The sequence below is a fragment of the Opisthorchis viverrini genome, assembly GCF_000715545.1.
Source record: "Opisthorchis viverrini unplaced genomic scaffold opera_v5_371, whole genome shotgun sequence".
NCBI lineage: Eukaryota > Metazoa > Platyhelminthes > Trematoda > Opisthorchiida > Opisthorchiidae > Opisthorchis > Opisthorchis viverrini.
The window spans coordinates 154,186-177,105 of NW_008752020.1; the positions used below are offsets into that span (position 1 = coordinate 154,186).

Below are 22,920 nucleotides of genomic sequence, written 5' to 3' on the forward strand. Positions count from 1 at the left end.
GGTGCCCTGGCAGTATCCCAGCCCTCGTACAACTCAGGGTACGGCAGTGAAGCATCGGGGTTGAACACTGATGTCATGCTGTCGATGATGGTTAAAAAAACTGACGATGCCCCAAATCATTCGTCTGCAAATGTCGTGCTTCGTAGAGGCATGATATACGGACACATGAACCCTCCGACACCTTTTTGAAGCGACAAGCTGAGCAAATTGAGAAGTGCAACCCTACCTTTGAGATCCGTCATCTCTCCATCCGGTGTAACATATGAAATGTCTCACAACCTCCGATGTCTGCTCGAATTATCAGGGACACGCGCAGACTGCGCGTTACATAGCTTAACTTCGCTGTTTGTGGCTGTGAAACATAGGCCAAACGACTGGACGGTTCCGACCAACCTCCCCGATAACACACACTCGTTCTTCTTTCGCATCGGTTCTGGCCGATGAGAAACGCTATCGTGGATTCGCCTCTCCTGGCTGGAAGTTATAGTAGTTCGTAGTATCCACATGGAACAGTTCCGCACAGAAAGACAGACAGATCTGGAGCAAACCGAACTGAGGCGAGTTATTAGGAATCAGCAAAACAGGTGGCGGTCTCCCCCAAAACCGCAATAACGAGAAAACACAAGCAACTTTAATCCCACACATACAGTAGCCGAAAACCATATACTTCAAAATCGTCCTTGTTCTTGATGTTGCTAACGCGGACACAGAAACAGAAAGACGGAATTGGTCCTGGGCAGACATACGATAGGCAGAAAATAAATAACCACAAGTGAGAGTTAGCGTGTCACAGGAAAAATTAGAAACGAAACAATACAATCAACAACAAAATTAAGTGGTTTCGCGGTAAAACCGGGGCCGAACGATCGCTGACAACCGAACTGAGGAAGGGTACCAAGAGGCCTGTACAGGGTGCGTATGTTTAGGCACGTTTGTTCACGTGATGGTTCCAGCAGTGAACTTAAGGAGAGAAAACAAAAGTACTCAGAAAAAGGTCACAATTCGGGGAAACAGAAAAAACAATTTCAATGAAGATGTGGAAAACACTGATTGAAGCACTGATGGTGGAACGAACAGACGCGCGTTGAATGGCGCTCACCCATTACCTGTCGCAAAGCAATCGCCCCTGTATCCGAAGACAACCTGACAAGCCAAGATATTGTGGACATGACAAAACAACCGAAAGTAGGATATCTGGGTTGGCCAGAGACGTGGGCGATTGAAATTACCGGAGAGAGAGAGAGAGAATGCAACAACAGAACAGGCTAGATCAACAACCACACGTTTTCCATTGTGCTTCTTGCGGTGGCTCGATTGGCTTCAGTTCAATATCTGCAATGGACAGCAAATTAGGCGAGAAACGAGCGGAACGGCAGCACAGAGATGGGCAAGCACCAGAGCAAAAGTGCGAACACCGGGAGATGTGAGATTTCGAGAGTTAAGGAAATAAATTTGACACGCCGGTGAAGTTCGCACACCGACACGGTTGTAAACGAGGTCCAACAAATTAGATAAAGCCCACACCCAACCGACAAAAAAACTGTTCACACAAGGGATTCAAACGTCCTAAGGTGAGTGCACACTCGAAGACGTGGGTGGGCATCTCAGCTAACGAAAACAAAATGGTATTCTTTGGTGTCGGTAATAAAACCCATGGGTAGTAGGATGGGTGACAGAACACAATCAGCCACACACACACACACACACACGGAAAGCCAGTTACCATTAACAAAAACAGCCACGCCTTTTAGCATTGTCATTATTGATAGTATCGGATAGTTTGATTTCAATCACTAAAAAAACAGAACGACAACCAGAAGCACACAGAAGTGCGGGGAGGGTAAGATGTGGGTCAAGGAAGTAAGCGAGAAACCGCGAGGGTTCTGGGGTGTTGAAGTGGTTGAATGGCGCTCACCCATTACCTGTCCCAAAGCAATCGCCCCTGTATCCGAAGACAACCTGACAAGCCAAGATATTGTGGACATGACAAAACAACCGAAAGTAGGATATCTGGGTTGGCCAGAGACGTGGGCGATTGAAATTACCGGAGAGAGAGAGAGAGAATGCAACAACAGAACAGGCTAGATCAACAACCACACGTTTTCCATTGTGCTTCTTGCGGTGGCTCGATTGGCTTCAGTTCAATATCTGCAATGGACAGCAAATTAGGCGAGAAACGAGCGGAACGGCAGCACAGAGATGGGCAAGCACCAGAGCAAAAGTGCGAACACCGGGAGATGTGAGATTTCGAGAGTTAAGGAAATAAATTTGACACGCCGGTGAAGTTCGCACACCGACACGGTTGTAAACGAGGTCCAACAAATTAGATAAAGCCCACACCCAACCGACAAAAAACTGTTCACACAAGGGATTCAAACGTCCTAAGGTGAGTGCACACTCGAAGACGTGGGTGGGCATCTCAGTTAACGAAAACAAAATGGTATTCTTTGGTGTCGGTAATAAAACCCATGGGTAGTAGGATGGGACAGAACACAGCCACACACACACACACACACACACGGAAAGCCAGTTACCATTAACAAAAACAGCCACGCCTTTTAGCATTGTCATTATTGATAGTATCGGATAGTTTGATTTCAATCACTAAAAAAACAGAACGACAACCAGAAGCACACAGAAGTGCGGGGAGGGTAAGATGTGGGTCAAGGAAGTAAGCGAGAAACCGCGAGGGTTCTGGGGTGTTGAAGTGGCCTTCATAAAACAACAATAGAAGTGATGAAATTCGTGCAAGATAACCGGACCACAAAGCAACCCAAGTCTCGAAAGGACCAACCGGATTACGTGTTGAGCAAGCTGTGAACAGCCAATCAGGTTGCGGTTATTAAATGCCAATCAGAAGCCACACAGTCGCAAACATAAAAGGATGAATTGACGATTCAATCGCCGAAAGATTATGTCTCCTCGCACGGCGAGGAAACGTTTGCGAGCCAATAGCAAAGGTCGGTGAACAGAACAACCAGCACCTTATTAACATCCAAAGAAACGACGACCTTGGGTGCCAGACGGCCATCGCATACTACGCAGTAAAGCTCGAGAAATCGTGAGGTTATTCATGACCTGAAAAACTAATGATCGTTCCGCCAGTTTGGTGCGCACCGTCATATTATGGCCAGATTGCCAAAACCTAAACAGCAGTCAAGATGCATGGTCACTAAGTTCGCGCCTCACCGAGCTGTCTCACGCCCATGTCATGACACAAGGCAACACAAAAGTCCGGGGAAGGCGAATGAACCTGGATTAAGAACCAGTTGACCAGAGACTCGAGCTCAAACTATACTTAGCTCACATCATACTGAGATACGCATACAACTAGTCTGAGCTAAGACGAAATGTGGCAGCAACGATGCGGTGGACCAAGCATCAAGGAAAATCACAACGGTCACTGAGAATCCCACTCAAGAAGCCAATCTTATCTGATCACGAAGATCACACTAGTTGTCGGTGCGGCAACGTCAAAACGAAGTTTTTGATCACAGAGGTGGTATCTGACACAGAGATATCTGCGGTGTTGTCCCTCGATAAAACCGAAAACCTACGGATGTGTAAAGGCGGACGACGATCAAATCAGTGAGCGTGCTCGCCAAACAAACGAGCTTACTCATCCCCCTAGACAACCGAAAATATGGCGCACAGAATACTGTTGTGAGCACTTGTCTCTTCTGGCTTTCTCCGCTCACATTCAGGACACAATATTCGGAACTCTCAACATAAACTTCTCATGGAAACTGTTCGCTGAACTGATAACAACTAAATCGCCATCTTGCGTGCTTGAGGAAACCGAAAGACTTTTGGGGCTAGTGAAGAGCACACCTCACAAGGAATGCGACGTCCCTCAGTAAAAACAGCATTTTCGTCTACTCCTAATTCAATCATATAAGAATTTTGCCCTTGTCATGCTTTTAAAAAGGGTCAGGTCCGTACCATGTGCACAGCGATTTGACAATGGAACACGCGAGACAAAAAATCTTTCGGCTGTAACACCCTTTTCAGTGCCTAGCTACCATGCCAACCAAAGGAGATACCGCCAGGTTGTCCAAGCCTAGACAGCGGAGGTCGAGAGGCAGAGGTCGGGTTCGAACCACGGACCATCCGGTCAATAGATTCGCGCTCCTACAAAATCGAGCTATGTCGCTCTCGAAAGCACACATCGAGACTGGAATGTCATTTGTTAATAGGAACCCTTCATCGCACATGGCACCCACTAGAAACGGTTCATTGCAAACAACTCTCTCTCTCTCTCTCAAACACAACCGGAACTGTCTGGTTTTCCAAATAAGACGATTGAGAAGGAGCTTTATACTTGTGGACTTGCCATCCACCAAAAGCACACCGTCCGCAGATAACTCGGTTGAGAGAAACGTATTCATTAACCCCTTAACTTCTTTTCAAAATGTGTGAAATTAAACCGAAGAGCGGTGAATGAAACAACAGTTGTAGAGCGATGACGATAAGTCTCGTCTCCCGAGAGTCGAAGTAAACAATATACTTTCGTCCGGATTAAGTTTCGTGGGGCTCGAATGGGGAGTATCCCTGCTTTGGAGGAATCATAACCAGGAGGGGTTCAGCGTTTTACACAGGCGTTAACAAGTAGACTACAACCGTCATCTCTATGGATGGTCGTGTTCCGTATCAGAAACGGGTTCCAAGTTATACACAAAACACTGTTCTTCAACAGCACAGGTTCCACATCAAGCCGATAAAAGGAAAACCTAAATTCCCGGTAGCGAGATTGAATCTCAAAAAGGATACAGTCGTCATGCCTTGGCGGGGGATTTTCTTTGTTCAACAACTCCGAGGCTATTCGGCGGAATAACTGAAAGGAATGAGAGCGGGTGAGACGGTATGGAACATGGTGACTGGACAAGAACAGTTGTTATTTGGAAACAAAGTGAGGGTAATCGAAATAAAATCAGATCACGCAAGATACACTATACTATACTATACTATACTATACTATACTATACTATACTATACTATACTATACTATACTATACTATACTATACTATACTATACTATACTATACTATACTATACTATACTATACTATACTATACTATACTATACTATACTATACTATACTATACTATACTATACTATACTATACTATACTATACTATACTATACTATACTATACTATACTATACTATACTATACTATACTATACTATACTATACTATACTATACTATACTATACTATACTATACTATACTATACTATACTATACTATACTATACTATACTATACTATACTATACTATACTATACTATACTATACTATACTATACTATACTATACTATACTATACTATACTATACTATACTATACTATACTATACTATACTATACTATACTATACTATACTATACTATACTATACTATACTATACTATACTATACTATACTATACTATACTATACTATACTATACTATACTATACTATACTATACTATACTATACTATACTATACTATACTATACTATACTATACTATACTATACTATACTATACTATACTATACTATACTATACTATACTATACTATACTATACTATACTATACTATACTATACTATACTATACTATACTATACTATACTATACTATACTATACTATACTATACTATACTATACTATACTATACTATACTATACTATACTATACTATACTATACTATACTATACTATACTATACTATACTATACTATACACTATACTATACTATATTATACTATACTATACTAGATAGTGCAGTGGCAATCAGACAACCTTGACGGTGCTCCAAAAGACCAGATGAAGGGCACCCACATTGCTTTCATGGACCTAACCGTGTCATGCTTTAGATTTTGTGGCATGGCGCGCCCGAAGCAACCAAGGCCAGTGACTCTTCAGAGTTGCCAGGACAAATGAGCCCAATCAACTGTGAGAATGGTATTCATCAGTTTTGAAATTCCCGGACCATCGACAACCACGAGGTAATCAAAGAGCTGGCGCACCACATGTGATTAATGCGCGGTTTGGATGGCTACTCGGAATAAGACACAACGAACCGCATTGGATGTTCACTGGAATCCACCGTTACGGTGACAAAAGGGATGGTAACCGAAAACTAACCATAGAAACAAAAGGGCTCGGTACGGTGTTGGACCAATCACGCTGTTGTGTAGACTGCTAGCGATAGGCCTACTCAAGCAATTTATTCGCCAGATGCCTATCACCGGTGAAGCGACTGACGACTGTGGTTGATAGGCTGGTAAACATAGCCGATTATATGCAAATCACTGCGATTGAGATACTGCCTCGGGTGCAAACACTGTCTCTGAGAAGCAAGACATTCGAAACAGCACATAAGTAGGCTCGAAATAGAAAAGGTTCCCTTAAAGTTGAGCACTTTGTGCACAGCTACGCCACAGAAGTTCGCAGACACTACAGCCTCTTTGTAGTCACAAACTTGCCAGCATACGATCGTGTACCGCAAGCTCTCCAAAACCATTTCAACGGGCGGTGTTGTCCGGCAAGGACGACCACACAAACCATCACCGCTCAAACTCATCACTGAAGAACTGACCTAATTGTTCGCATTTTTTCAAATAAGCATATGCACTTTCGGAAGCAGAATATGCAGATAATGTTAACGTCTTCGAAGGCCAGTAAAGGGTACAGGTATTCTTGAATGAGCTGACCAAAGTCGTTCCGTTCTTTGGAATGCGCTGTGCATCCACAAATTGTGAGGTCATACTTCTGGACATGAAGTCACTGAATATGCCAATTACAATCCAGGGAGAGATACCAGAGGTTGTGGCGAGTTTTACGTATATTTGAAGTTATTAGTTCTGACTGCACTGTGACAGATGAGCTCAAAGCACCAAACTCTAAGACTCCGGTCGCATTGATTGGGATAACTGAGGAAAAACAGCATATCACTGAATCTCACGGGACGTGTGTATCAGGCTGTAGCAGGGACTGTTTCGTTGTTGAACAGCCATGAAATGTGGTCTCTTCGGGCAGCCGAACTGAGATGTCTTCAGATATCAGAACCAAACCTTGAAGAGCAAGGTGTCAGCGAAGAAACTGGAAAACATGTGTTGAATAGAAGAATGTGTCCAGCATCAAAATACGGGTGGTTAGGTTGAATCATCATATGCCAAGAGTGCCGTCTTCCGCGCCCAATTCAGGAAGGAAACTGAGTGGCCAACCTTTAGCCTGGCAGAGTTGTGTCAAAGAGATTGGCGGAAGTTCGAGCGATGCCGGTGAAACCATCCTTTTGGGATGGTGTTAGTGTGATTCCCGCATTGATTGGATAACTGAGGAAAAACAGCATATCACTGAATCTCACGGGACGTGTGTATCAGGCTGTAGCAGGGACTGTTTCGTTGTTGAACAGCCATGAAATGTGGTCTCTTCGGGCAGCCGAACTGAGATGTCTTCAGATATCAGAACCAAACCTTGTAGAGAAAGGTGTCAGCGAAGAAACTGGAAAACATGTGTTGAATAGAAGAATGTGTCCAGCATCAAAATACGGGTGGTTAGGTTGAATAATCATATGCCAAGAGTGCCGTCTTCCGCGCCCAATTCAGGAAGGAAACTGAGTGGCCAACCTTTAGCCTGGCAGAGTTGTGTCAAAGAGATTGGCGGAAGTTCGAGCGACGCCGGTGAAACCAACCTTTTGGGATGGTGTTAGTGTGATTCCCATTGTGCCCGGTCGTAGACGCTGCAAGGTATGTGTGCTAATTGATGTGAACGGCATTTTTTGGTCCATATTGTCTGAATGAGTGACTTGATGTGTAGGGACATCCGAATGGCTGTGGTAGGTTAGCATTAAATCCCTTCCCCATTCACTTTTATAGTTTCTTCACAATAAGCTTTTCAAATAAATTATGGTCATATGGCAGCGAAGCATCAGTGCTGAACATTGATGTTAGGCTGTGGGTGATGATGATCAGCCCAGCCGCCTTACTTACAGCATATAACAGGGCGAGTAAGCGAAAACTGGCTTCTTCTATCCTCCACATATTCTTTCTTCCCATTCTCACTCGGTTTCTAGAGACGTCTCCGTAGATAAGGTCCATTCTTAAGCACTCAGAAGTCAGTACTACACCCACTGCCGTGAGCTGCAATATCCAGGGTCGCAGACATTTCGAAATCATTCTTCAAACCTTAACACAGTTCATCTGGCAACCCTTAACGTTCACAGTCTGAAACAAGCCGAACGACATTCATCATCACCATCAGTGTTGCCACTGATGCTTCACTGCCGAACAACATTACTGCTCTTCATATGCGGTAGACTCGCTTCTACTGATGTGTACCGCCTGTCTGGAACAAGCATTCAAGACATTAAAACAGTTTTTAGTGACTTCGCAATCAGTTTCTTCTGGAGGCTAGTATGACCGGCCCTGCTGGAGTCAGAGCTGAAGGAACCGATTGCCCATCGATAATCGGTGTGCGCTTCGTTTAGCAATATATGCGAGAGTATCCGGAAACGCCCCGATAATCGCTGTTTGTTGACTGCTTACGCCAACAGGGCACCAGTGTTGAACACTGATCTTAGCTGTCGATATTGACGCCCCAATAGACTATAGCTTCGGAACTCACAAGAGCAGTTTCTACGATGCTCTGTGACGAACAAGACCCCAAATATTGTTGTGGTTCGCGGAGATATAAACGCGAAAGAAAGTAGATCTAGAGCTGTAAGTGTGAGGCATCGGAATTTTCTAATGGAGATTTCGTCGTGTAAGTGGAACGACTCCATGCCTAAAGGCCGAGAAGCGCTGTACAGGGGATCATCAGCAGTGCGCATATTACGATACTCCAGTAGGTAGTCTCGGATCCGCGATCACTCAACTGGTCGGTTGAATAAAATCGGTCGGCCACGAGCAAGATTGGGCGGAATACTTCAAGCAGCTGCTTTATCATTAATCAACTGAGGCCCAGGACGTTCAAACTCAACCTCGAATTCGCACAACAGCGAATGCAAGCAGTCAAAGGAGATGGAAATTGCCACGATCATGAAACAAAGAGTGCAAAATTGTTTTGATTGTCGTTCAGCTGTAGCGCCCTTTCGGTGCCTACCTGCCATGCTACCCGAAGGAAGCACGAGGGTTGGGATACTGCCAGGTTGCCTAAGCCTAGACAGGGGAAGTCGAGAGTCAGAGGTCGGGTTCGAACCACGGACCTTCCGGTCAGTGAATTCGCGCTCTAACCACTTGGACCATCTCGCCCCGAGTGCAAAATACATAGGAGTAAACGGAATTCAGGCTGAAGTCCACAACCACCAGACTTCTCAAGCCCCTCCATAAAATATTTTACTCGATACAGCGGACGAAATCTGTGTCTCCAGATTAATGCACTTTGTCCCTCTCAAAAGAAAGTGATGTTAACTGCCGTGGAATCAACTGTGCGATGAAGATACTAGCGTCCCCTCACATACAACATTTCGCCGAGGAAGGACCAGACACCCAAGATCAAATCAAGGCGATTTCCGCCCTTGAACAGCTTACTTGAGCTCTTTACCCTAGGCCGATGTGAATTTCAACATGATTCATCGATCTTCGCACCACGCTTGACTCCGCTGACCAACAATCACTATGGACAATCTTGCTAGCTGGATCATCTACAAAGCAAGCGGACCTCAGTAAGTTACGCTACTAATCACAGAAAGTCCACATCCAGGTACACAGTGAAAAAAACCTGAGTGCGATACTGTCACTAACCTTGGAATTCTTTAACGCCGCATCTGGTTAGTCGCTACAGCTCGAAGTTGAGGCATACACTGGCGTCACTCTGAGTCCACAAACATGGATGGCATCATCATCAGTGTTGACACTGATGCTTCACTGCTGTGCGGTCATAAATTTCATCTAATTTATATCAAAGTGGGCAACATATATCCTTCTCTGTTGTGCGCTGTGTTTCCGAAACACGTATATCGGTTGTGCACCTCAAATGGTTTAGGATGAGCTCAGATGTTCCATATTTCACTCTTCAGGTACCTGGTGGTCCTGACACCACGGCTTGTAGTAGCTATGGTGTGGGATTCGCACCTAGACACAAAACTGAAAGCACTTTACAGGAATGAATTCCGGTAAGTCTTTGCGATGCACAGTTATTTGGTTCAAATAAGATCCGTATAGGTTGACCCGGTAAACAGTGTTTATTAGTCATGTCAGCATGTGCCCGACAGACTGTTGTTCCCAGTCTAAGAAGGACGGGTTTCATCAACATATATCACGACTGCTTTCGTCAGCAATTAGGACGGATATAGTCAGCTTGGACGAATAAGCCACGGAGAAGCCCATTGGGTGATAGATTCGGAGTCGACACTCAAAGAACAGATGACTTAGAGCGACTTCTTCAGTTGTGAAATGAACATCATCTGTTGCTAGCCGTATGAACTTTCAGCATAAGTACTCAAGAGTTCAAGAACCGCGAGCCGACAACGGACCCAGTTTGGTCACGCGGCGATCACTGCTGATGGATAGCCTCAGACTGTCGTCCCTCCTGAGGGACGCAACTTCACTTCGATGATGCCCTGTGTGGGCGCGGTCAACAGTTTATTTTTCGTCTACGTCACGCATGCAGAAGCGGAGCGACTAAGTTCACTAACTTCAACGAACTTCGGAGGTTAGGCAGTATCGGGTGGAACGGTCTGGAAAGCCGCTAGAAACGCACCGTCATTCTGATGACGAGATTACTTGGAGGCTGCGAGCGAGTTAAGGAAGCTGTGCTTTCGGCTCTTTGGACACTCGGTCCAAGCGACCCGACTGGACTAAATGGGCACTGGATATGTGGACATCAGGTCTTATTGCTGTCAAAAAGCCATGCCAGCGATTGAGGACTGTGACGGCGGATGCAGATCACTCAAACGCCGGATAATCAAAAGCTTGAAGAATGAAAGCGAACGTTGATGGGTTGCTGTTATATCTGCTGATTCGTCAATCTGTGGTATCTGCTGCTGACCCACTCCAGTGCCTAGTGTCGGAGAGAAAAGACTCACAGAAGGGAACACAACAGCTGTATTCCGAACAAGCGAGTGAGTGAGAGTGCGAGCAAAAGTTACAACGGCCCCACGCTATTTAAAGGGGACTTTCTGACATTGATCCAGGCTGTCTGATAGGCGTTAGTGAACACCCATCAACATCGATCGTGCCTCTGTGAAAAGCCTGAACGCTGATCACATTCGGTCATGCTCCTGTGGCCGCAAGAACACTCATCAGGTTTTGCTGAATTGATTGAATGATTGACTGGCCTGGATGCTTGCTGGCTTTCCAGTTGAGTTTTTGGTGGAGCAGTAGGTTCCGGGCGTTCTGAAGTTGCTTTCAGGAATCTGACCTTCCTGATAGTTGCGAAGGCACGTAAAATGGAGAGGGCACCCGCTGCAGGCGATAGCCGCGCCTTATTTCACCTGGTTCGATCAAAAGACACGTGTTAGCGAAACAATGTGCAAAGAAGACGGAGCAGTAATTCGTTCACAAAATCGCTGTTTTGAGCGATAAGCTTTAAACAGCGCTTCTGTTGGCCTCTTTCAACAAATCATCTTGAAGAACACCAACGAGCATGAATGAGACGTCGACACCAGCCCGCTGTTGACAATAAAAATACAGAAATCTTCCAAGGCACTCGGATCAGATGGTCGGCATTTCACTCTTCAAAGAAGGGAGTAAAACCCTCATCCACGGTTTGGCGATGCTATGGAAGATTTGGGAGGGGAAATAGATCCACTGGATGGACAGCACTTAGCGTGATCCGTCTTAAAAAGAGCACAGGAAGGTTATGCGAAAACCATCGTGGGATCAGCCAGGCATCCACCGCAGTTGAGGTTCTCCGGCACTACTTTGCGCAGGTTGGCGACCGGCCAATCAAGGGCGTCCTGAGGGCACAGTATATAAACTCCTGAAGACGTGTACGAGTATAAAACAAGCTTTCGCTTTTGGCGACCGATCAAGGGCGTCCTGAGGGCACAGTATATAAACTCCTGAAGACGTGTACGAGTATAAAACAAGCTTTCGCTTGAGTTCACCACGTCCATTTGTGTAAGACAAAGCTGCCCTCTCTTACTTTTCCTCTTTAATTTTGGTAGTGATGTGTTTCTTGAAAGCGCCAGACAGCCACGCTCGCCCTCTACCTTGTCAAAGACGATGTCACCAAAACGCACTAACTTCCCGGCGGAGGCCACACAAGTAGCTGATTTTTGGCTAGTAGTTCGAAACTGACAATGGATTTACCAGATCGACTTCCGAGCATGGTGATGCATTTATAGGCTCGTCCCTTCGTAAGTCAGCTGTGGCAAATGAAGTGAGCAGGTGCTGTTCGAATCCTGCCTGTTTATATAGCTCACACTTGCAAGCGAACAAGCCGTTTGAAACTAACTGCAGTCAGCTACCTGGCAGAACATAACCAAGTCAGCGAGGCTTACCCAATTCTTCAGCAGAAAAACACCGGACTTATCGTCGAAAACAACTCGTCCTTGTCAAACATTTCTACGTCAGCTTCATGGTGACAAGTGCAATGATACGAGGCTGCTGGTTGTCAAACACGAATCCTTTTGTTTGCGTTCTCAAGGACGATTCTGTGGTAGTGGTTCGGAGAACGGAAATCATAAAAAGCTGTGAGTTTGTAACTACGAAAAAACGTTCTCCAGAGCTCGTCATACAGCCGCTGCAAGGTCGTTGGAGATCGGCATTCGAACAGGTTGGTTCTGACGGACGAGCCGCTGCAAGGCGTTGGAGATCGGCATTCGAACAGGTTGCTTCTAACGACTGAGAAGCAAGAATTCCAGCTTTCAGAATCAACTAATTTCATAAATCAGGAATGCACCAGCCCATTACTTCCGACTTCGTTGCAGATGACCAGTTGTCGGAGGATTCCAACTGGGAAAAAAGTGGCATTCTCATGATTCAATGATCACGTTTCCGTGTCCTTATTGTTGAATATACACCAATTTATATAAGCCTAGAACCTGCGTAGCAGCTGACTAAGGCCATTACGGCAGTTCCGCGTTGTATGTCATTTCTTCCGCATTCAGGCGTTCGTTCAGACCTGGATCCGATTCTTCATGTTGTGCCAAAGTAAAACTGGGCAAATTTCTTTGTCTTAATTGAGGACTAGGGCATTCTTTCGCTCTCGTTTTCTTTCAACACATTTTTTCAACATTCAACAATAAGGCTTTCAAATAAATCATGGTCGTACGGCAGTGAAGCATCAGTGTTGAACACTGATGTCATGCTGTCGATGATGATGATGATCAACAGACTCGACTTTCCGTCAAAAGACGATCACTGATTAAGTGAGCACACAAAAATCAACTCCTCCGCACGGTTGTTCAGTGGTCGGTTGTGGTTTCCCACTCTGTTATTCTCTGATCAGATCTTTGTTCACAGCTTTTTGCCGTGGATGATAAATCGTTTGGGAGTAACTGGAGCCCTAAGATTTTACGCTAGGTATGGCTACCTGAAGATGCAATTATTGCATACCACGTGGAACAGCCGTAAGTGCACATCACTTGCAACGGGATAATTGCTGTTTTGACAAGTAATTTTCAAACCCGTTTGATGTCAACTTCGTCAAGTCCAGCCTCTCTGTTGTCCCTGATAAAAGATGTGTCAGATATCAGAAGCTGCGTTTTGGGGTCACAACAGGTCATCACGACCGTCCACTTACTCTCCCTGCTACTTTACATACGGTATTGTGATTGCCACCCTTCTCACAGTCCTCTATACACCGCGCTTCCATTCATGATTATATTGACCGATGGCACACAAGTCTCGGATGGTGACGTTTCATCGTTCACATCCGATAGCACTGTCAAAATTTTCGCTTTAGTGTTCTTGAAGCCTTTGGATAGGCGCCCTCCAGCTGCAGGCGTTGGGAGTCAACCCTTTACTACCCCGCTTTTTATTTCTTCAAATCTTCAAAAATTGTAAGCCTTCCCTAATGGCGTCAACTGAACAGCTAAAAAACCGTGACAAGTTTGGGGAACTCCGGTAGGTGTGTATACCCAAGCGAAACTCAAACGAGAGATACTGGACTTATTGTTCACGAAGACAACGGATAAACAGGCGGTCTGAATTCGACGTTTTCGGTTCAAATATATGCAATGATTTAATATCCATATCATAACGAGGCCGCGATTGGATAGTTGCTTAGTGACAAGCAACCTGAGGAAGGTAACACTACATGACGCTACACAGGTCTAGAACGGTAATGTCCACGCCTTGCGAACAAAAAATCCAACTTACAACTTTGACGTTGTATCCGGCCTTGGCACTGGTTTCAATGAACATCACATTTAGGTCTCTGGCTAACCTCTCACCCTCCTCTGTGGTAACCTTTCTAAAAGGATAATGATAATGAAAAACCAATGGACCAACCTTTTGTCCGAGAGGTCAGTCTTGTTGCCGACCAGCATAATTATGACATCACTACCACGCTCATTCCGCACATCGTCGATCCACTTGGCAGTTTGTTGGAAAGATTCCACAACTTTAAAAATAAGCTAAGTATGCTAACTTACCACAAATGTCGTAAACCACTACAGCCACGGAGGAATCTCGTATATAGCTCGGTATGAGGCTCCGGAAGCGCTCCTGGCCTGCTGTATCCCATGTTGCTTAGTGACAAGCAACCAGAGGAAGGTAATACTACATGACGCTACACAGGTCTAGAACGGTAATGTCCACGCCTTGCGAACAAAAAATCCAACTTACAACTTTGACGTTGTATCCGGCCTTGGCACTGGTTTCAATGAACATCACATTTAGGTCTCTGGCTAACCTCTCACCCTCCTCTGTGGTAACCTTTCTAAAAGGATAATGATAATGAAAAACCAATGGACCAACCTTTTGTCCGAGAGGTCAGTCTTGTTGCCGACCAGCATAATTATGACATCACTACCACGCTCATTCCGCACATCGTCGATCCACTTGGCAGTTTGTTGGAAAGATTCCACAACTTTAAAAATAAGCTAAGTATGCTAACTTACCACAAATGTCGTAAACCACTACAGCCACGGAGGAATCTCGTATATAGCTCGGTATGAGGCTCCGGAAGCGCTCCTGGCCTGCTGTATCCCATAATTGTAAACGTATCTGTTAGGGCATAATTTAGTCAGATTTCGAAAATACCGTTCTGTCCTCTAGATACATGGTTTTTGACAGGAAGTCTATGCCTATGGTGGCCTACGTACGGTGTGATAAGGGTAGGTTTAACTCACTTGGTATACGCTATCGAAGGTTTCATACATGAAGCGAGTGATGAGGGACGTTTTGCCGACTGTACAGGAATTAACAATTTGTCCTAAACGTACCACTCTGTTCTCCAAGGAACACAAGCTTGAATTTCCTAAGCGGATTGTTGAAATCCGCAACTGCTGTCATATCGGGGCGCCGACGACACGCAAAGGCGATTGACCTTGACAGTAATCCAAAAGGCAAGGCCAAACTGAACAAGGCCAAATTATTGCTCAGGACATCAGCACTGAACGTAACAGCGAAAACTAGCGGTGGTGTGCAATATTCCACCTGGAGATACAGATGTACCCCCCAGTACTCCAGTGGCTGACGGAATTTCCGCTTCAGCCTCAGACTACTTTTACTTTCAAGATCATCATGACCTCTGAAGCACAGAAAGTACTCACGGATTCACTTATTGATACAGAGGATCGAGATTTTATAGGTAGTGTTTATTCTTGTTGTCCATCGGATTTCGTCCACCTGAAATGCAAGTCCCCAGGCTTGGATGGTAATGCTTGCCACCATGAGGACTCACATGAAGCGGATCCGAATTTGCTTTGAACTGGATCTGGTATGCAGCACGAACAACGTAGGGAGAAAGGTTATTCCACGCGCCAGCTGTCCAAAGTGAGGGGAATTGTCGTCCGACAAAAGTGTACCTTCTGGCCCCGAATAAACCCTTAACTTGTCTCTCCTATCGAACAAATCCTGTTCATACGAGGCGTGAGTGTGTATCAGGTCCCCTCAGAATCGACGATAGTCCAGTTAAAAGAGCTCAAACACTTCTAAGCGCATTTAGTAAACGGCTGGTTTCATGACGGTAACCACCTTCGCATCGGTCCTTGGCACGCTCAATAGGGTTATGTCCTTCGTGCGTCCTGAGGTAACCTTTTGGTTGGCATATTCAGAAGAGTCTGACGTATGCTTCCTAGGCTATTTGGCGGGTTTATGATTCACAGCGTTGAGACGCCAGCTTGTTTCCTGATTCTCTGTTTTTGATCTTTTTAAGACGGTTTGGCCCACACTTCAGGGAGATTCCTATTCCTTTTGGGGCACCTCCGATTATTTCGACCCCACTTCGAGAATTTTTAACGGTTTTCTTGTATGTTTTCCGTACTGAATTTGCTCCCTGTCTAGCTCGGTCAGGGAAAATTCGCATTCCTGAGCAGTCCTGTTTCACATGCTTCGAAGTGCTCTTTTGGCTAACGACTGCTGGTCCAGTAGTATATTATATCAAAACCAGCACAACGCTTTAACCGGGGATCTAAATTATCACTCTTCAGACGTATTGCCATTCACAGGTTATAACCAGCTTTGGCGGCGACGGCTGCTGTCTTGAGCAGATCTGGCGGGTGGGGCGACATGCTGAGTCTAACCACATCGTTGAGCGACTTTGGTCAGCGCTGATGCAGGACTTCCACTAGGATCGACTCGCAGAATCTCTCCACAAGAGGCCCTGGGGGCGCTGAATCAGTTTCCAAAAGTATACTCGAAGTTATAGCTGAGACCATGTGTTTGCATGATGAACAGGTGGCCTTCCGGCAGCCTTCAGTGGTAAGGACAAATGGTGCCGAAAAGAGGGTTGGTCCGAGGCAAAAAAAGTTGTAGCCCCCAATGTCTCAAAAAAGTACGCTGTCGTTGTTCCTAGAGAATATTCAAGATGAGCAGAGTTGGAATAAATGATAAAGCGGCCCTACCTGACGTCCCGAATTTTGAAATCAGCCCGTAGAATAGGGTGATCACTAAGCAAGATCTGAGGAACAGAGAGGTCTGGTGTGAAGCAGGTGTCTACAGGTGCAATTGTAGACGGTCGTTCAAGGCAAGCGAAATTTTCAAGACGAGGAATTTCGTTAGGTCGATCAAGGCTACTTTTGGACAAGGAAACCGAATGGCTGGAGCCAGTGTGGCGCACAATTTATATGGTCTTAGAAAACAGCCACGATTCCCGCAATAAGGTTAACCTTGAAGACTCCATCAATGGTCATCCGGGGCGGAGTTTCTGGTAGTTAGTATATATAGCCCAGTGACTGCAGTGTTGTCTGCCAAAAACGGTCTTTACCGCCACCACTCAGCCCCTAGACGCGCTTCAGTTAGGTTCTAGACGAGCGGGTATACAAGTTCTACTTGAAGTCGTCTAGCACAGTGGCCACCACCGTTTCAGAAAACAACTTATTCCAATGTTTGATGACTCAGTAAGAAAACACGAGCACACTTTGGGTAGACTTTATCCACTTCAAAACAATATAATTAGGTCATGCTCTTCGGCTGAAAATTGTATGGAATTCTTTGCATGTACCAGATCTTGGAACAACCTAGATGTTCCGAAAATGTGGGCGCGTGCTCGACGCGTTTCAAATAGGAATAAGTTGAACACCGTAAGACCTAAGCCACTTCACTGTCGCACACAGTTAAGCGCGGCCGAACGAGTGATAGTATGGCACCTATTAGAAGCTCAGAGCTCAAAGTGCACCTCGCCATAGCACGATATATCTGGAGTGGAAACTCTGAGTTTTTGGGGCTACAGTCTTTCCAGCGCAACTTTCTGAAAGAGTGCCCCTTTGAGTTCATGGAAGAAGTTTGACGCTGGGAATCAAAGATCCAAGATATAGTTACCGGTACATTTCCCCGTGGTCGACCCGTTTTTGACTATGCGGCCTCCGGTTTGTACATTAGACAGTAGTGTTCCTTTGGATCCAGACTTGAATACCACTTTAATAACCACTTCTGTGGACACCAATGTCCATCCTGGTTTTTTTCAAGATCCCCAGGCCATCAAAAACGACGAAGTCTGGACGGTTTAGGGGTTCAAGTGGGGTGTTTATGTGGGAAACACAGTCAAGCGGACAACAATACAAGCAGAAAATAACACAGACTTTGTCCCTTCTGCAAAACGGAATGCTCTTACTTCTAAGGATACCGCGTGGAAATCAAGAATTTCCAGAGTAGCGTCAACAAGCCAACCTTTGCCGTGGTAATCGATGCCGCACTGTGCCAAAAGCCCTCATGCACTTTGGAAGGCAGCCCTGTTTTCACCGTTTTCTTGTTATTTCGTTTTAAAAGGCGGCTTAGATTGGATCCGCCCGAGCATTTCTCACGAAACGGTTGCTAACTCACTGAAGCACGCTTGCTTTTTGCCTTGAGCGTCATTGACCTCTCATTCAGAGTCCGTTTCATTACCTTTGATAAAACAGACAAACCTAACTCGACTGTCTGAAGCACGCTTGCTTTTTGTCTTGAGCATCAATGATCTCTCATTCAGAGTCCGTTTCATTACCTTTGATAAAACAGACAAACCTAACTCGACTGTGCTTGGACGCAGCGCTTTTGTCACTCCGTTTATGAACGACAGCTAACGCTCCCTATTTACAATCACTTAAGGGGCATTTATCGAAACATACTGCTACATGCTCCATTGATGAATTTACTTGCCTGTCTAAGATAGGACTAACTTGCCTTGAAAATGTCAGTCTTTAGTCATACGGTTCCCTAAATTTCGATGCAGCGCTTTGACGACATATCCTGCATAAACAGCCGAGTATGCCTTTAGTGGTCACCGAAAAATCACGGGTTCAGGCTACCAACTATCTTTGTGGCACTTTTTCATCCTGACAGCCCACAAATGGGCAGTACCATTCTTGGCGATTCGCGCCGCACCTTAGAGGCACAATATTTTTTGCAACTGGATTAAATTTTCTTGCGCCACAATGTTGCCTTTTCTCGGATATAGCTCAGGCCAAAGACCACCCTAATCCACCGTCAGTTTTCGGATCAGTTTAAATTTATCTCCTCTCCAAGTTTTTGGCGTGCGTCAGCTATGTCCACTCAGCTGTCAGCCATGTTCAACGTCAAGGCCACCCTGGCATTTTTCGCAAGTCATAATGGAGCACTCGGTTGTTTAACAGCAAACATCCACGATTTGTTTGGCAAGAATGAATTCGGATTCCGCAATTTTAGGTCGTAATAGCAATTGTCGAGATACCGGCATACACTTAGGTATTTGAGCAGTCAAGTAGATATAAATATCAGGAATTATTTACAGGAGTAACACCGCATATTTTGCATCAATGAAGAAAGTTAAAACAATTGTTTCAGCCGCACAACTGTCCGCAAGCTTCGTCCATTGTAGTTGATTCACGTCTTCCCGCAATTCGCGATATTTTATTACATTAGTCAAGGTATTCACAGTCGGTGGGCGGCGCAGTTTGCCTTATGTTTCCAAACACCTCAAGCGGTAGCAATAGGTTTGCTTTAACCGACCTTCAGTGTACCGTGCAGCTGATCGCTGCAAATTCCATGGGAGTCAGTTCGTCCGTGTATGTTCGACACACCGTAGAGTGGATGCTTTCTTCATGACTCTGATGGGCCTTAACCATTCCTAACATGAGCGTAAGCCTTGTCGGTCCATGTTTTCGTTTTTGTGTAATGACAGTGGAATGCTGTGTCTGTGCAGCAATCGGTCTATTGGTTTGTTGGTTTCATCATTTTCGTTTCAAAACAAAATACTGCTACATGGTGTTGGTATTTGTCTCCGGTTCCTTGGAGATGAACTAAATCTAATCAGTTGGCTTTAGCGTCTGAAAGTCCCCTAACATGCGGTCTCGCTGGGTCTAATCATAATAGCGAGTGAGGTAGATATATGTGCAAGCGAAATATCAGAGTATCGTGCATTCTGGCTGTCGAGTACCTAGTCTGGACTCTGATATGCCTGAGAGCAGGGGAAGAGAAAGAACGCACCACCTGTGGCGCTGAGTGGAACGAGCGTAACTGAGCGGAAAATATGCCTGAAAGTATACGTATAGTTGAAGTTCATGAAAAACAGGGAGAAACTCTAAATGTGTAAAGAATACGTGTCGTCGTGATACACAGGTTAAGCTAGACAACGAGAGAAACTCATTGCAAAACTCAGAAATGATGACGAAAAAGAGTCGATCTAGTGGAAGATCTGAAGAGCGCGGGTAAATTTCTATCAAATGCTTGAGACAGGAGGACGGTTAGAACGAACTGGTGGAGCGATTTGCAAATAAATCACCAAATTGCAGAAAAATCCTTGCCCGGTAGAAAGAATCCCCTGTCTCTACTTGCCCGGAGGTCAGGAAACCATTGAAGCATATATACGGAGGCTCTTCCGTGGTAATCCTTTTAAATGGATTCACTTTCATAATAAGGCGTTATGAGAGCCTGTCTAAATCCGGCGACTTGCATCAAGTGAACGCAAAGCGCCCGATGCACGCGTGCCTGTGTTTGAGTTAGCCTCCACGTAGGCGTTCACTCCGCTACTCTTCAAGCGATCTTAGTGGATATCAATGCTCCACTGACGACTGCACAGCGTAAGGATACCTAGAGGTTCACGTATTCTGAACTCCCCTCGTTCTGGATGAATTGAACACTGGCATTGGGGATTCACAGGAAATACCAGTCTAAAACGTTCGACACTATTATATGTGCCATTTGTCTTCTATGATTTTGCTTCATTTTTCCTCCCAACTGGCTGTTTAGTTTGGTGCTTGCGCCTGTCCTTTTGTCTTTTCAGGTCATACCATTTTTGGGTTCCAAGTGTTTTAACTACGTTCGTTCGTTGCTCCACGCCACAAGAACAAACCTTGGCTGGTATGTCTTACATTGATCCACTGGGAAAAACCGCTAGTGTTCGTTTGTGCAAGCATCATATTTTCGTTTAAGGTGCTGATTAGCAAGAGCAGACCGCAGAAACATGGAGAAAATTACGAAGCACCACATCATATGTTGTCTACGAATACGGGAAGACTGTGCTCCTGTAGTGCACTGTGCTAGTCGTTCAGTCCAGTGCAACTAATCAAAACAAACGAATAATTCTTCAACTGTTGCGAAATCTTCATTGAACCCTTTTGCTTGTGTCTCTCAATGCAGGAAGTCTCAAGGGAAAACCGTCCAGGGCCGCCCACTTGCTACCGAAAGGATATTAAAAACAACAACCACCTATGTTTTCTCTTCACCGCCATTTCTAGTGGCTGATTAGCCGAGGGTCGGTACACTTCTTGCAGAATGCTGGGTAAGAGCTACCTAGAGAAATTTTATTTCCGGTCTTCCTTAACTGACTTTAATTATGTTATGCTTCACCTTTCGTCATAAACGCCGGTTCGGCTTTTCGTATTCGTGGAGCGGTATGCGCTCCCTGAGCATTTTGTCGTCTGCTGCGATTCTTTCGCTGTTGCCGGTCAAACTCACAATGATGCTACAGCCCCAATTTTATTCTCACGAGGAGTTCGTTGTATATTTAGCTTCTACTTACTGGACTGCTATATTGAGCTACGGTCGGCGTGAATTACTTAGCCGATTTGCGAGCCCTGTTACCGTCAGAATTGAGTCTTGACCGACTAGCTCCTCACAGCTTTCCAGTCTCCCGCGTTTCAGTAATATTTTTTTTTTTTGTTCGTCAATGATGTTACAGCCCCAATTTTATTCTCACGAGGAGTTCGTTGTGTTGTATATTTCTACTTACTGGACTGCTATATTGAGCTACGGTTTGCGTGAATTACTTGGCGGATTTGCGAGCCCTGTTACCGTCAGAATTGAGTCTTGACCGACTAGCTCCACACAGCTTTCCAGTCTCCCGCGTTTCAGTAATATTATTCGTTGCCGTTCGTCATCCGATATCATGCAAAAAATGTCAATTCCCGACATGTCCGTGACGCTAGGCGCTGAACGCCGTGTGAGGCCGTATAGGAGCTATCAAGATGGAAACTGTTACTTCTGAGAAGCGTAGTTACTTTAAAGAACCGATATTTAAAGCCTAGCGCTGTATTATTTAAAGCGCAACTGTTGCGGAGTGATGAATATGCTTGAAAAGGTTGACTTTGAGTGGGTTCGGTGGACCAAAAGGTGAGTCTTATTGTAAGAGCCACTTGAAAAATTTCCGAATCAGGGTCACACTAAATTTCATCCCCTGTCAAGGCGAAATTGGTGTACTCATGGAAAATGACGAACTCTCGCAGTCACCTAAGGAGGTAAAGCCGAACACAGCAGTACCGTATGGTACAGTGCTTAGATTTTCTATCTTCGTTATACTGGAATCAGAGTGTAACTAGCAAACGGTGCCTTCGTGTGTCGCGTAATTTCGGAACCTCCGGGAAGGCAAAAAATGTCAGAGCTGGGTTCCTATGCGGTACTATTATTGTGAGACAAATCCATTACATTACATACAAAACGGTAGATACTCGTCCAAAAATGGTCCACGTAGACTACAGAAATATGAACCAAATGAGCAAACACGCTCTCACTTGAGATGAGACCACGTGCTGCGCCTTCGAAGCACAATGCATTTTTCTGCGAAACCCCTGTGGGTGAAATAAGAAATTTAGCGTCAAAATTTTGCACTTCTTTGCATATGTGCCCAGTTCAAAAATCACCCTCATATGCTGTCAATTTTGCGATTTGTTTTATTCGATCCCTTTTCAAAATATTGGCGCACATTCATCTTTGAACTCCGTGTGCTGTGGCTTCGGAAGTAGCTTCAAAATCGTTTGTTCAAGAACTTGTGGGTTTATTGTCTTCATCCTTCAGGGCGTTGGAGAAGGCCTTAAATCAATAAATGAAGGATAACTTTGTGGTATTCGTGCGTTTATCAAGTAATGAAAGCACCAACACTGTTTCTCGTTACGAGTTGGTGTACTTGAAATGCAGCAGGCGCCCTCCAAGACTAAC

At 45.1% G+C, this 22,920-nt stretch overlaps 2 protein-coding genes across 2 annotated transcripts; one reads left to right on the forward strand and one right to left on the reverse strand.

Annotated features, from left to right (window-relative positions):
* Positions 1-566: 566 nt before the first annotated feature.
* T265_15145 (hypothetical protein) lies at positions 567-15,528 on the reverse strand (the record flags this gene model as incomplete). The annotated part of the gene is made up of 10 exons (XM_009176766.1): positions 567-1,332; positions 4,771-4,834; positions 14,248-14,341; positions 14,380-14,491; positions 14,523-14,595; positions 14,716-14,809; positions 14,848-14,959; positions 14,991-15,096; positions 15,222-15,280; positions 15,315-15,528. Coding segments are annotated over 10 exons (990 nt in total), but the record flags the coding sequence as incomplete, so codon positions are not given.
* On the forward strand, positions 1,846-2,085 carry T265_10390 (hypothetical protein; the record flags this gene model as incomplete). The annotated part of the gene is made up of 1 exon (XM_009176754.1): positions 1,846-2,085. One exon carries the CDS (start codon positions 1,846-1,848, stop codon positions 2,083-2,085), a length of 240 nt encoding a protein of 79 aa, XP_009175018.1.
* Positions 15,529-22,920: the final 7,392 nt, after the last annotated feature.